We start from the raw sequence: 15,018 nt of genomic DNA, 5'->3' as shown, positions 1-15,018 counted from the left end.
TTATTACTTACATCCAGGGTTATCCTGAGAAAAGCACAATAGGCGGGTGGGTTGAAATAGGCTGATTATCTTTAAGAAATACTTGTTTTTCACTTAATATTAACCATCCTTCCCCTGAGAAAAGCAGCTACTTGCAAAATTCGTAATTCACAGATAATTCAAGCCCATTAAAATAATGGAAACTTTATTTGCATGAAAAACTTGTTTACAATCATTAATAAATGAAGAATGATCCATTTGCATTTTCCTATTCCATGACACTTATGAAAAATGTATTAAATAAATATTTGTGAACAGCTTAAGGTAAGGCAGAATTTAAGATAAAGCCCCTATCCGTTGTTCACAATTTTTGAACATGGCTCACGCTGCAAACAAGTGAAAAAATTCACTAAAGAACTTGAACAAGATGTTACATGGGTCATTGAATCACATCCTCAATCCAAAAACCCAAGAGTAAGTAGTTTTGTGCTCAACCATATACAATAACTTTAAAAGGGTCAATCTATTCAGAGCAAAACTATGTACAGTTAATACCTTTGATAGAAGCACTTTGTTAGTATTGTGCAATACATTTATAAAAAATGGCTTCAAATTCCATTTCTCAACCATTTGTAAAGTGCTACTATCAATTCCCACTCTGCTTCCTAACCCCGTGTCACAACAGCATTCCCAGCCCGCCCTGGCACGCAGGGGCCGCAGAGGGGGGGCCAGGCCAGCTCACGAGTCACCAACGTCACAAACCTACTGGTAAACACAGACACGTACGTCACTGAGCCCAGTGCTGGATCTGTACTCCTCCCAGAGCAACCAGGCATCCCTGGGGCCATGCCGAGGGCCCTACTGCAACATCCTAAACACCGGTACACAATGGAAAACTGGCATTGCAGTGTGGTATGAGCTGAGTACAGTCACTGTAGGGAGCATGCTTGTGGGGGCATCGGGATCAGAGCGGGGGGTTCTGGCCCTCGGCCTCCAGCTCGCTGTTGCTGGGGGCAGGGTGCATGGGCAGGATGTCCAGCTCGTCCACCTGCGGTGTGGGGTGCATCACCACCAGCTGGTCCTGGGGGATGTCTGCTGCTGCCGCCGCCAAGTTGGTGATGGATTTGCTCTTCACACACTGGAAGTCAACGTGCCGGCTCTTCCCTTCCTCCTTCTCCCACGACATGCGGATGAACGGCCTCTGCACGTAGTTGTATATCACCTCCGGCCGCCCACCCGGCCGCTTCTTCACCTTCTCCTTGTACGTGGGGTAACCTGGCAAAGGCAGGGAGTACAGCACCATCAGCGCTGCTGGGACACTGCACAGCACCATCAGCGCTGCTGGGACACTGCACAGCACCGGCAGCACTGCTGGGACACTGCACAGCACCATCAGCGCTGCTGGGACACGGCACAGCACCATCAGCGCTGCTGGGACACTGCACAGCACCATCAGCGCTGCTGAGACACACGGCACAGCACCATCAGCGCTGCTGGGACACTGCACAGCACCAGCAGCGCTGCTGGGACACTGCACAGCACCATCAGCGCTGCTGAGACACACGGCACAGCACCATCAGCGCTGCTGGGACACTGCACAGCACCAGCAGCGCTGCTGGGACACTGCACAGCACCGGCAGCGCTGCTGGGACACTGCACAGCACCATCAGCGCTGCTGGGACACTGCACAGCACCATCAGCGCTGCTGGGACACACTGCACAGCACCATCAGCGCTGCTGGGACACTGCACAGCACCAGCAGCGCTGCTGGGACACGGCACAGCACCATCAGCGCTGCTGGGACACTGCACAGCACCAGCAGCGCTGCTGGGACACTGCACAGCACCATCAGCGCTGCTGGGACACTGCACAGCACCATCAGCGCTGCTGGGACACTGCACAGCACCAGCAGCGCTGCTGGGACACTGCACAGCACAATCAGCGCTGCTGGGACACTGCACAGCACCAGCAGCGCTGCTGGGACACTGCACAGCACCAGCAGCGCTGCTGGGACACACTGCACAGCACCAGCAGCGCTGCTGGGACACTGCACAGCACAATCAGCGCTGCTGGGACACTGCACAGCACCAGCAGCGCTGCTGGGACACTGCACAGCACCAGCAGCGCTGCTGGGACACACTGCACAGCACCAGCAGCGCTGCTGGGACACACTGCACAGCACCAGCAGCGCTGCTGGGATACGGCACAGCACCATCAGCGCTGCTGGGACACGGCACAGCACCGGCAGCGCTGCTGGGACACACTGCACAGCACCAGCAGCGCTGCTGGGACACGGCACAGCACCAGCAGCGCTGCTGGGACACGGCACAGCACCAGCAGCGCTGCTGGGACACTGCACAGCACCATCAGCGCTGCTGGGACACTGCACAGCACCATCAGCGCTGCTGGGACACTGCACAGCACCAGCAGCGCTGCTGGGACACTGCACAGCACCAGCAGCGCTGCTGGGACACTGCACAGCACCAGCAGCGCTGCTGGGATACGGCACAGCACCATCAGCGCTGCTGGGACACGGCACAGCACCGGCAGCGCTGCTGGGACACACTGCACAGCACCATCAGCGCTGCTGGGACACTGCACAGCACCGGCAGCGCTGCTGGGACACGGCACAGCACCATCAGCGCTGCTGGGACACTGCACAGCACCAGCAGCGCTGCTGGGACACGGCACAGCACCAGCAGCGCTGCTGGGATACGGCACAGCACCATCAGCGCTGCTGGGACACGGCACAGCACCGGCAGCGCTGCTGGGACACACAGGAAGCACCAGCACCAGCAGCACTGCCAGTGCAGATGGTTATGCTGTGTTCGAGTCACCTCCTCCCTGTGCCCCAACAACACTGTCCATTTCACACAGTGTACAGGGCACCAGCACTGCAGTTTGATGCCACAGTTGTTCCTTGCCCAAACCAAGAAACGCCAGCAGAAATAATCCAGTATAAGCCAGCATTACAGGCAGGGCCAGTTCTTCTTTAGCTAAAAGGCTCCCAACCTTATTCAACTGAAATTAGTTATTTTAGAGCTCACCAGTTAAAAGCATTTGCTTTTTCTTGGCAAATTACAAACGTAACTATGACAACTTAGTAAGTGAATGATAGAAATCCTGCTAATTATAAAGGCTGGATTCTAAAATATAATCAGAAGAAAAATGCAATGCAAAGAAACCCAGTTCTTACATTCACGATAAAAATCGGACCACTCAGTGAGATTTTACAGACCAGCCTCCTAACTGGAGGATAACAAGATGCTTATTTCACAGATCAGGATTTCTTTGCACTTCACCGATCCACTGGAGAGTTTTGTATTTCCTGAAAGAAAATGTTTGTCTGCCACTTAACATGACATTTTTCATTTCACACCCTGAAAAGGACAGCAATCCAAGAACACAACATCCAAAGCTATACAAATATTACTTTAAACAAAGCACAGAGAAGATTTTGTGTGGAAACTAAAGGGCAACAGGTATGAGATGCAAGTCATGAAGCCAGTAGAAACCACCTAAGTTGTCTGCACAGAGCCCAGCAGCCAGACACAGCTTGGACACCAGTCTGGAGCCTGTTGCTTGTTGGGTACCATTCCCCTCTGTTGCCCATTCTGTCACCCAGCTTCAGTAGGCAAGACAACACCAACCCCTTTCTTTTCCAGCTACAGAGAAAAACATAAAGCAGAGGAGTGCAGCAGGCCCTGAAGCCCCAAGAGTACAAGCAATGCTTCCCTCACCTTCGATGCCCAGGCGGATCTTCTTGAGCCCCCTTTCCTTCAGAACCGATTTGGCCACGTCTCGATTTTCAATGTATTTGAAGAATCTATACAACTTCGTGCTGTAAATAACTAAAAATACATTTTAATGAGAAAAAAACCCCATATATTCAAATAGTAACCTTCTAGCCTTAAAACACGAAGGTTTATCTTTTCCACTGTTTTGCTTTACTCCAGTATTTCTATTTCAGAAGAGGGGGAGACTCAAGAACTTGAGAAAACAGCCGAAGACACTGGGGAATGGGTTGGTTGCATGTCTTGCAGGGAAGTACAGTCCATTTACAGGTGCTTAAACTCATCATACACACAACTTTAATACTTCAAAAAATAACAACACTTGTTTTCTTCCCAAAAAAACCCTTCTAGTTGTTCTCCCACAGTAAGCATGACTCCTACCCATTTTGCTCCTCAAGCTCTTTCTGAAGAAGTATTTTCTTCCCCCTCACTAGCTGACAATACCTTAATAATAAAAATTAGCTTCTCTTTTTAATTAGATTTGAACATAACAAGCAACATACGCTTCTGTGAAACAAAGTATTAAGCAGAGCTACCCAAACAAAGAGGTGTTTATTATGTGAGGCAGCAGGGATATTGTAAAGACTTTACTAATGGTGCTTCTGTACAACAACTTTAAATCAGCACTTTCACTGCTACCTCTACCATGGCGTGGCTTGCTGGGAACAATGAGGATAAACTTACTTTGTGAATACTCCTCTCCCATTTGTGGGGGATACTCTTCATCCCAGTCAACAACATCATCATCTGTCAGCACAACGATGTGGCACTCCCTCTCCCCACTTTGGGCACTGGCTACCATTAATGGGAGAATCATTTCTTCCAGGTAAAACTCAAATTGCTTGCGAGCACCATCATTTGACAGTTCATGCATGAGAGCACCTAGAAGAAAATTTTAAGCACAGGCACATTTGAGAGCTTGGTAAAGAGATGAAGGCTGCAATAAGAAACAGAAGATCTGTTTATCTTGTAATATTTACTGCAGACAGGTGTAAAGACACTTAGTCTATGAGCTTATGTAGGTTCAGACCTTATTTGAATATTTACCAGAAGCTGAAACTAACAGGGCCATCTTGCAGATATTAACATGGTGTTGGGCAGACAGAGGAGTGACTTTGAGACCCCTTTTATGTTTTACTACTGCTAAACACTTGGTAATTGTGCAAGACTGCTCTCGGTTTTCCTAAAAGAAACATTATTTAAGCCAGTTGCTGGAAGAGCAGAGCACACAGCCCATGTTTCATAAGCAGTAGCTTAAAACCAAAGCCTCTCAAAGCCCTCACAGCAGGAGCTGCTAAATCCCTCTAAGGACAGAGAGCTCCGGGCGCGTGGCAGGGTGGGTGGCCCTGCTGGGGAAGGCACAGGTGTCCTGCACAGCATTCCCAGCAGGAATGCCATGGGTTGCCCCTGCACTGCACACAAGGGGACAGCACAGGGACCAGAGGCACAGGCAAGACTGGGGCTGTGCTCAGGGATGAAGGAGCTGGAGAGAACAGCATATGCTGGGAACCCTGGAGCACCCCACTCCATCAGCAAAGCTGGGCTACTTCCACCAGGGAGACAGCCTCATCCCCCTAAGCAAGAAAAAAAATGTACCACTGAATGTTACTGTATCTGTACTGCTCATGCAATCATAGAGTGAAATATTCCCCAGGGTGACCACAGCAGAGAATCAGATACTGAAATATCAGACATTATTTTTCAAAGAACATAAATCCATTGGTTTTAGGGCTTTATTGCACGAGAGACAAAAAGGGATGGATTTCGTTCATGTAGTGCCAGCCATCTTCTTTATCTCTATTAAGGATATGATTTACAATTAACACACACACTTAAATCAATCTGTATAATTCAAATTATTTTAATAAACTCTGTACTTACTCAGATCTCTGCATTTTATAGTACTATACTCAAAGGAGATACAGAGATAGTCACATGCTTCTCTCAATTCAGGAATAGATATCCCATCAGGACAGCGTATCACCCCAGTCTTGTAGTAATCCTGCAGGAATGCACCAAGAAAAAACACAATGCACAACACTTGCCAACAGAAACATTTCAGCATTTTATTTACGATAGCTTCTCCACAAAGAAAGCCCCCAAAATGTAAGACAGCAACAAATGTTAAACTTTCTGAATCTTCCTGTCCTCAAATTTATCAGTTTTCAGAGCTGCATTCAGAGCAGTGAGTTCTGGGTAAAACTGTTATTTAAGTGACAACTATTAATACTGATAATTTTGCTGTCTTTTATCTATACTTCACTGAGCTCTTCCCATTCCAAGTCTACTGACAAAGCAGTACAGGAGCTCTACATCCTTGTGTGGATATGAAATACATAAGGGGCCGATTCCATCTCAGACTGAAGTTTGCTTTACTCCTGTCAGCTGCAGGAAATTAACTTCCAGTACTCTGTGTCACCTAATTTCAGCTCTAGAAGGGCAGAATATACCTGAATTTGGTGAACTAAATGCATAGGAAAAGGTAAACTAATGTCTGTCAGGAAGTAATCTTTGGTTTCCTTCATGTGTACTTTCTCTCTCCCCGACTGTTACATGCTCATGTCTAGGAAAAGGGGGTTCCTGTCAAGCATTTTCCCCCCTGTACTAAACAAAAGAGCAGTATCTATGCCATCCACAAAATGTAGATATGCAAGTTAGATTAAACCAGGAAGTTTTACTTCTTAATAGTGCTTGTCCTAATAGTAATTGCCCCTAAAAACTCACCAGAATAGCACGAAACACAGTGGAACCAATTCCTTCAGCAACTTCATACTCTCCTTTTTCATTGGGACGAGTAAAGTTGTGTTCTCTGCCTGATCCAAACATCCTGCTCAAGAATCAAAGTAATTTGGGTTAAAATTCCTTACTATGGTTTTCTTGTTTGTAAATAAGAAAAATAAAATGCAAAAAAATTGTACAGAAACTGCAGGGAAAAAGCAGTGTCTTCTGTTCAGTTGGGTTTAGGCTTTTCACTTAATGATCTGACATGTCTTTTCTGACCACTCTTCAGCACAAGAAATAATACTCAGGAAAATGCAGTCTAACAGGATACAGGCTTAAGGCAAATAATACATTCTTACTATAGTTACTTTTACCTCCCAAGCTGTTCCTGCTTAGTGTCCTGCAGACTGACATTGAGGGAAAGTGGGTTTATAAATAACCTGCGTGTTAGAGTGGTATTTCCGTATCCTTATTAACCTACTTTTCAATTAGCAGAAGATAAAATAAGCTTCTTCCTTGAACCCATCCCAAAGGGAGAATAACTCAGCATCACACACACACAAAAAATCCAGTGCATTAGGCAGCACCACTTACTCTGAGGCTGGGCATGGAAAAGGAAACTATTTCATTGCTTTATTTCAGCTGATACACTTCCAGTCTGTCTGGATGGATATTTACATGTGTGCATGTATCATATAATATACAAGCACTTTTAATCAATTATTTAATTCTATTGATTCTTACTTCCATTTATTTCTTTTGACAGTTTAGACAGAGAAGCAGTTTTTGCCTTCTCTGTGACTCACCCAACTTCTCAAAACAGGGATCCAAGGTACTATTTATCCCACACTGTGGTGACTTAAACAGAGCAGAAATTGTTTAATCACATTTATTACCTGTACCATGGCAAAGAGATTTATATATATGTATTTTAAGTATGATTATATCCTTGTGTGCTGAGAAACAACCATATTTTAATGAAAAAGCCAAATCCAAAGTGACACAGACAAACCTTCATTTCTTTTCTTTCCTGATGCAAGATTTTAAGTGGTGCCCTCTGCATTTGGACACGGCAAAACCAACCAGAATTTGAGCAGGTCAAGTACTGAATCTTTTCCCATCAAGCAAAAACGTTGCTCATTATAGTTGCTACAGAAAACATTACACACGTATTTTGGACTTGCATTCAAGTGTTGACCATTTTGAGCATTCGGTGTCTCTGCTGAGTGGCTCTGTTACACTGATTATTTGACATTTCAGAAGATAAATGGGCTGAGCTTGAAGGTTGTCAGGGTAGGCCCACTAAGCAAAATAAATTCCTTCAAGGTTTTCCTCCTTGCTGTTTTGAAAGAGACTGTCTACACTCACTATGCCACTTTGTTTTATGAAGCACCTAGCTTTAAAAACCAGAGGAAGAATGAGGCAGACTGAACGCAGAGGCAATGCCCAGGAAGACAGAAAGAAATGGGAACATCATGAAATGTTAATTTATTAGCTGTCATCTCTAGATAATAGACATCTCTTGGCCTCCCTGCCAAAACAAGAGGAGAACTTGCATGTGATTTTTACTTAAAGACATTTGCAAACTGTTAATATTAAACTAGCAAGCTCGGCTGCAGCAATACAAGTCCAACAGCTATTTAAACAGTGTAAATACCCACAAAGTATTTATGCCTCTCTGTAACAGCTGGGGACTAAGGAAAAAAACCAAAACCAAAAAAGATACAAACCTGCCCAACATTGTATTAGGTTGTGCAGTGAAGATGGAAGGATCTACAACAAATCTGGTGTTGTCCACAATGAGCGTCACTCGTTCAGAAGTTCTGACATTCCGAGCTCCCTCTTTGCCATTTTCATACACAAACACCATTTCCCCACCAGCCTTGCAGCTGCCATCTGAGCTTGACTGGCTGCTGTTCCTGCTGCTGGTGCCCATGCTGACAACAGAACCATTTGGGGATGTCTTCTGGGGCCGGGGGCTGCTGGGCCGAGATGAACTGTGATCCTTCTCACGATCTTTAGTGGCCACGAGGCGGAAGGAGAGAAACCAGGAAATTAGAGATTTACATGAGTCTTATGCAGTTGGTGTCTTTCCAGGCACAAAACACATCAATTTGAGAAGTTCAGTAGAAATTATTTTGGTTAAACCTGTTCTGGTTAAAGAAACCTTCAAAAATAACTGCCCATTTATGAGATTCTGAAGTTTGTGTCACATAGACATCAAAGCCACCTCACCTTCCCCAAAAGTCTTTACAAAGAAAATTTACTATTCTAGTACTGAAAAAGGAACTCTACACAATACAGAAGCTCTTGCATCACAGTTGGTGCTATAGCTCAAAGAAATAAACCATGTTTTGTCACTTACACAAAATCTCTTTTTCCTCTATTTCCAAATATCTAGACCCTATCCAGTAAAGGGAAGTGTTTACTCCATTATCTTAGCAAAAATTAGATTGTTCTTGTGCTTTGAACTAAATAAGAGCATCATGTAGGAATACACACTGCAGACTGAAGAAAAAGTTACAGCCTATCAAAGAAGGGTATTCCCAGCCCAGGGTACATGTAAGAAATGGTATGTTGTGTCATCAACAAATAACACTTTTTATTCTATTCCTTTAACAAAATAGTACTCAAGTTTAGAGAATTTTAATCCTGAAATGGCAGAGATCTGCACACACCAGAATGATACTGTCTTGTTGGCGAAGTGACATTCCTGATGCATGGAGTGAGCTGAGATTCTGCTCTTTCATGGGATGAGTCTCGAGATCTGTCACTTGATCTGCGCCTGTCCCTGGATCTCTCGTGTCCACCACTCGCACCATGGAGGCTCATTTTGGTGTAGTCTATTCCTTTAGCAACACGGGATGAGGTGCTGAAAACAGAAATAAGTGAAATGCTCAGCATTTCAAAATCTCAGGGACATTACACATCTAAATTTTCAAGGCATTCACACTCTGTGGACATGTTTCCAAGATTAGGATTATCCAGCTCCATTTTCTTTGTTGTAGTCATGTTTATTTTTACAAACAGGAACAATTACTTGGAACATTAAGTAGACAGCAGGAATTACCTGTTTGCTGCTGTGTGATCTACAGAGACAGCACCTGATCAGCTGAGCCTGCATGTGAACTTGCATTCACACAAATCTCTTCCAGAATGGGTGAGTCAAACACAAATGAGCATGTTATTTTGATTCTTACTGTTAAATTAGATTTTCTAATCAAACAATGAAATTAGAAGTTGGGCCTAATTTTTTTCCAATGAAACCTATTTTGCTGAGCCCTTCTCAGACCACAGGCTGACTTCACACTTTTCCGGCAACTTGCCCTTTGCAAAGGTAGTCAGCCATCAACTAGGGGATCAAGACACACCAGTCAAGAATTTATTTCTGCACATTCTGTTTTAAATTTTCACTTCTTCTCATAAAGAACAATAATAAACCACCACAACCCAGGCAGCAAACATGAACTATACTATCAAAGCCACAGCCCACCAGACTGTCAGTAACAAGTAGGATATTTGCTCCAAACCAGCAAATTTCAATATAATAGTTTAAGATGTTTCAGACTGTGATTAAGTTACATTACTCAATTAAAGATATCAATTACATTTTGAAATTATTAAACCAACCAACAAAACTGGTCAGTTTTGAGATCCACCACTCTCAGAAACTATCTAAAATTTAAATACCAACTTGCAACAGCTATTGTTGAATTTACCAAAAATCCTTATATCTTCTATTTATACTCTTTAAAAGAGAAAAATTTATGTCTGGACAGCACAAACATGTCTGTGTCCTTGCACCCCACCAGAATTCCCAAAGCAGTTCTTCTGCTATTTAACTTTCAAGTGTGGGCATGACAACACTCCTTATTTATGGGTTTAACTGAAGAAATTCCCAAAGCCTCAGGTAGTGGATAACCCAGACACACATCTGCACAGCTGCAAGATCTGACAGAAAGCAGAGTCAGAATTTCCCAGAGGAACCTCAATGCCCCACTTGCTTGCAGCCTGCAAATCCCATAACTCCTACCAAGAGACCTGAAATAATGACTGCAGGAATGCTGTAGCAGAACACAGAGAGCTAAGAATGATGACCTAGCTAAGACAAGCACAACAAATACAAAAGCATTCACTGGACAAGCAGGTTGAGCAGTGTCCTCTTTTTAGGTTGCTTAGAAGTAACAACAACAAAAAAATAAGGCTGTTCCATCAGCATGAGATGTTGCAGTTTCAGGTTTCAGTGACTGATAAGAAGAGAGCTTAGAGAACAAAAAGGCTGCGATAAATGAGCGTTTAGGACAATGCAAGGAATCAGAAATGTACCTCTCCCTAAGGCACACAAGCTTCTCCCCACCCTGCCCGAATGAGGGCAGGATCTCCTGTCGACAAAGCTCAAGTTTGGTGCAGAGGGAATCTACTGCAATCCTGTTTCCTGCCAAGCTTAAAATATGCTGCAGTAAGAAATGCATCTTTGGGATGTGGAGTCAGCCAAAGGTCTATTGAATAAGGGAAAAGAACTGCAAGCCTTGCTTCTGGTTGAAAACGCTCAGATTTACAGTCCAAGAATAGTAATCCAAGCACTTCCATTAAAAGGAAATTTCCTGAGGACTTCCAGTGCAATTCTGAAGGTATTAATATTTATAACATTTCAGCATGGTTAACATGTCTCCTTACTTGTTTTACCTCTCTATTAGAGAAAGGTAAATTCTTTATTTTTAAAATGAAATGTGCAAAAGTTTGCAAGAGTGACATCTGAAAACCTCCTTTTCAAAAACATCAACAATTTAGGAAAACGTTTGCACCTTCCTTTGAGACAGACATATACATACATAATTTAACCATTTTAATAGATATAAAATATGCCCATACATTATCAGAAATATGGAAGAAATATGGATTACAGTCTCAAACTCAAGACCAAAGTCTAACCCCAGTTTAAACGTGACAATATCCATTGCTACTACAGCTAAACTTCAAAAAAAAGGTCAATTTTTTTTTAAAGAACCTCTGTATCTCATCTGTGCATTTATATTTGCATGCTATGGTATCATCAAGGATGCCACAAAACGGGGTGTGTGTATGTACACCTAATAGCAGTCTGGTGACAAAACATCTCTGCAAATCCCAATAAAGCCTCATGTGATCAGGCCTCTGTTGAAGCAGAGCTTTGATCCTAGACCTGATAACATTTCCAACCATGCTGTGAGAAAACAGAGTTTTGCAGGTGTCACATTTTATAGTATCAAAATGCATGACTCACTGTTTCTCAGTAACTAAAGAGCTCTATTTGCTTTAAATAAGGGAAACATGCTAGAAAATGAAACTGAGCCACTGTAATGGGATGCAGGCTTATCACACTTTTTGGCAGAGCAAACATGAATTCCCCTTTAACAGAGAAGGCAATTAAAACGTGATTCTTAATCCAGAAAACCATCTAAAGCCACATTACCCTCCAAGCAGTGATTCAGAGTTCCCAGTGAAGCAGGGCAAACCCTAGTTAATAATCCCTACCTAAGAGCTGATAAAAACAGGTGCTACGGGAAGCAACACTGACTCAGCTGGCACCACACTTCCTCCTGAGCCATGCCCAAAGGAAGGACCATGTCAGGCACGGCTGGACCTCCCAGAATGGGAACTGAGGCTACTTCTGCTTTTGGTGCCAGCAAGCCTGGAGGAGAGGGGCAGTGTTTAGGGATTATCTATCCTGCTCCTGCTGCCAGCTACGGCCATCCCTGCAGAGCCTGGGCCATCGGTTCAGCTCAGCACACCACACCAGAGAGGCAGAGGCTGCCAGCTGGAGGAGGACACGATTCTTGAATAGTAAATCAGCTGGTTCTGAAACAGACAGATTAGTAAATAATTTCAAAGGGCTGTTCAAATTGCAGCTGGCCACAGCACTCCTTTGCTCGCTTCTATGTTGTACTTTCCTCCTTTAATGCACAGATTAATGCTAACTGTGAGACTGACACATCATCTATTAGCCACAAGATGCAAGCCAAAATTGCAAGATTTTTGAGAATTCAAGCAGTTTGGCTTGAGAAAGCACTTGGCTGAATCATGAATCTTTATTCATCTTAGTAACAGCCATCTAAAATGTCAATCTTAAATCTCATCACTGTTGAGTCACAGTTCACAAAAAATATTTCTTTGATCTGTTGGATATATAGCCAACAAACTTGAAGTTCCATGTGTTCAACAGCATGAGCACTCAGATCAATGCTACCCCTTAATACCACTTAGCTCTACAATGAACAAGACAACTAATATGAGTTTAAATCTGAACAAAGGGAAAAAATAGAGGCGGAGCTTAGCACATCAAAAGAGATAGGCACTGGCTTTACCCTGTGATACCTGACTGGGAAAGTTGTGTCACTCAGCTTCTCTACCATTACTCTGAAAAAGGAGATACATCTGTGGCCAGTACATATGAAAGAAGACCTGTGACTTCTATTTTCCTGTAAAGAGGCTTCAGAAGAAGTTGCAAGTGTTCAAAGAAAAAGGAAGACATCAGAACTACCAAGTAATTTTGATTTCTTTCATAGAAGGATTTGTTGATCACATCCCCTTTCTCCTGCTAACAAAGCCAGTGGGGCCAGGAGGTTGCTTCTGCAGGGAATGCACAAACCCTTCACTGCACACCAGTGCAGTACAAGCCTGGCCCCAGCGATGAAGGCAAGACAAATTGGCATTCACTGGGGAGTTCCACAGCTGTGTTGTTGTAGCTTCCTACCAACCTACACCAGTGGACATGGGACTGACCAAGGCAGAGCTGCCCCATTTGAAGAACAGGCAAACAGGAACTCTTCTGGTCCACAGAAGCACCGCGCAGACCAGACACCACCAGGACTCCTCAACAGCAGTGAGATGCTGAGAGTTCCAAGTGCCAGGAAGCCATGGTTGCCACACTGCATTCACCTGTAATCTCAGCCCACAGCACCCAGTGGAGCCGGCACAGAGCCTCAGTTCAAGCCTCCAAGAAAGAGATCTGAAGCTACAATGACCATATCACCCTGAAAAGAAGTGTTTGCAAAGTCAGCTTTCACCTGATTCCCCAGCTGATGACCACCAGCTGCGCTCTGGGCTGTGAAAGCCATAATGCACAGCACCAACCCATAAGCAGAATTTTCTCCTGTGTGCCTAGTGACACCTTGCCTTTCATTTAAAAGCATAAGAAAGGAAAGAACAAAGAAAACACCATTTTAAACCCTCATTCCTTCACTCACAAAAGTTGGAAAAAGCCCCATATATGTGAGAACACCCAGTACCCAAAAGTTTATAAAAGGGAAGAAAATCTTGCTTTATCAAATATTTTCCTACAGGGAAAAAAAAGAAACAAACAAAAAAAACCCCCAAATAAACAAACCCAAACTAAAACAACCAAACAACTTCATGAATATTCATGTATTTTGGCAATATTCACAAATTCAATACACATTTTTCCCTGGCTCCAAAGGAACACTGGAACATGTGCACTACACCCATTCAAGAACTTTAAGTCAATGACAGAAATTATGTTCCCCCTCAGACAGGGATCAAGGAAGCTCTCCCTTTGTAAGGGAATAAGGCATTTTCTATAAAAGCAGCTGCCTCATGAAGAAAACCAAATAAGCTCAAGGTTTTATTTAAGCAAATCTATTTAATATATGTGAAGGAGGAAAAAAAGTACCATCAAAATGGCAACTTGTCATACTGGTAATGCTTCCTATTTTTGTAGTAAGGGAAGAGCTGTTTTTAAAAAATGTAAATGCTCTTCAATTTAATGATGCTTTGGAATAATCTGTAGAAGGAGAGCTTCAGTTTGTCTTTATACATAACAACAGATTGCTTTGAATATATTACTAATTATTAAAAGAAGTCATTAGACCGAATTAATTCTACTGCCAAAACAATTAGCATGTATTCCAACATAAAAACTCCATGTGCATCCTACTGAATACTGCCAATAAACATACTTGTTTCATAAAACCAGCTCTTGTCTACACAGAATTATGGTGCTTAACCAATATGCTTATTACTCTCAAACCCAGCCTGAGACCTTAAATAAATAAAAAGGACATAGCAGTGGAATATTAACCACGATTTTTACCCCTTTTTTCCCCTATGTTCTAAAACTTATATTAACTCTCCTTAAAATACAAACTTAGATCCATCCTTTGCTAGGATGATTGCCATAATCAACACTTGTAGAATCAGGCTATAGAGCTTTATCTACACACTAAGTTACAGCTGCCTTGCTCTGAGGCTTTAGAAAAAATCCCTTCTGCTCATCCTGCCAGGACTTACACAACGACAGCGCTTATGCCCCTCTTCCTCCCCCTCAAGCTTGTTCTTTGTCAGCAGACATTTCAATTGACCTGTGCACACAAAGGACAGTACTTTTCCTTTTCCTCATCCTTCTCCTGAATACTGCCCACACATGATTCCTGTTACCAAATACGCACCTTCCTCTTGTGTCTATCAGGGAGGAAACACAGAAGCATGGGAACAATTTCGGAATCAGAGCACAAAGGAGTTCTGTTCC

General features: G+C 43.6%; 1 protein-coding gene across 4 annotated transcripts in view; it reads right to left on the bottom strand.

Moving 5' to 3' along the window:
• Positions 1-244: 244 nt before the first annotated feature.
• Positions 245-15,018, bottom strand: part of BTBD10 (BTB domain containing 10) — a gene marked incomplete at its 5' end in the record, with an annotated part of 28,771 nt that continues 13,997 nt past the window's right edge. For all 4 annotated transcript variants that reach the window (XM_082283905.1, XM_082283906.1, XM_082283904.1 and 1 more), the window contains 7 exons: positions 245-1,254; positions 3,720-3,830; positions 4,458-4,655; positions 5,655-5,775; positions 6,498-6,600; positions 8,225-8,510; positions 9,173-9,366. In XM_082283905.1, coding sequence (XP_082140031.1) covers positions 944-1,254; positions 3,720-3,830; positions 4,458-4,655; positions 5,655-5,775; positions 6,498-6,600; positions 8,225-8,510; positions 9,173-9,326 — 1,284 coding nt within the window. In that variant the 3' untranslated portion in view covers positions 245-943. The remainder of the gene's footprint in view (positions 1,255-3,719; positions 3,831-4,457; positions 4,656-5,654; positions 5,776-6,497; positions 6,601-8,224; positions 8,511-9,172; positions 9,367-15,018) is intronic.

This window comes from Coloeus monedula, assembly GCF_965178545.1.
Source record: "Coloeus monedula genome assembly, chromosome: 6".
Lineage (NCBI taxonomy): Eukaryota > Metazoa > Chordata > Aves > Passeriformes > Corvidae > Coloeus > Coloeus monedula.
The sequence above is the reverse complement of the archived record's forward strand: the minus strand, read 5'-3'. Positions and strand labels throughout refer to the sequence as shown.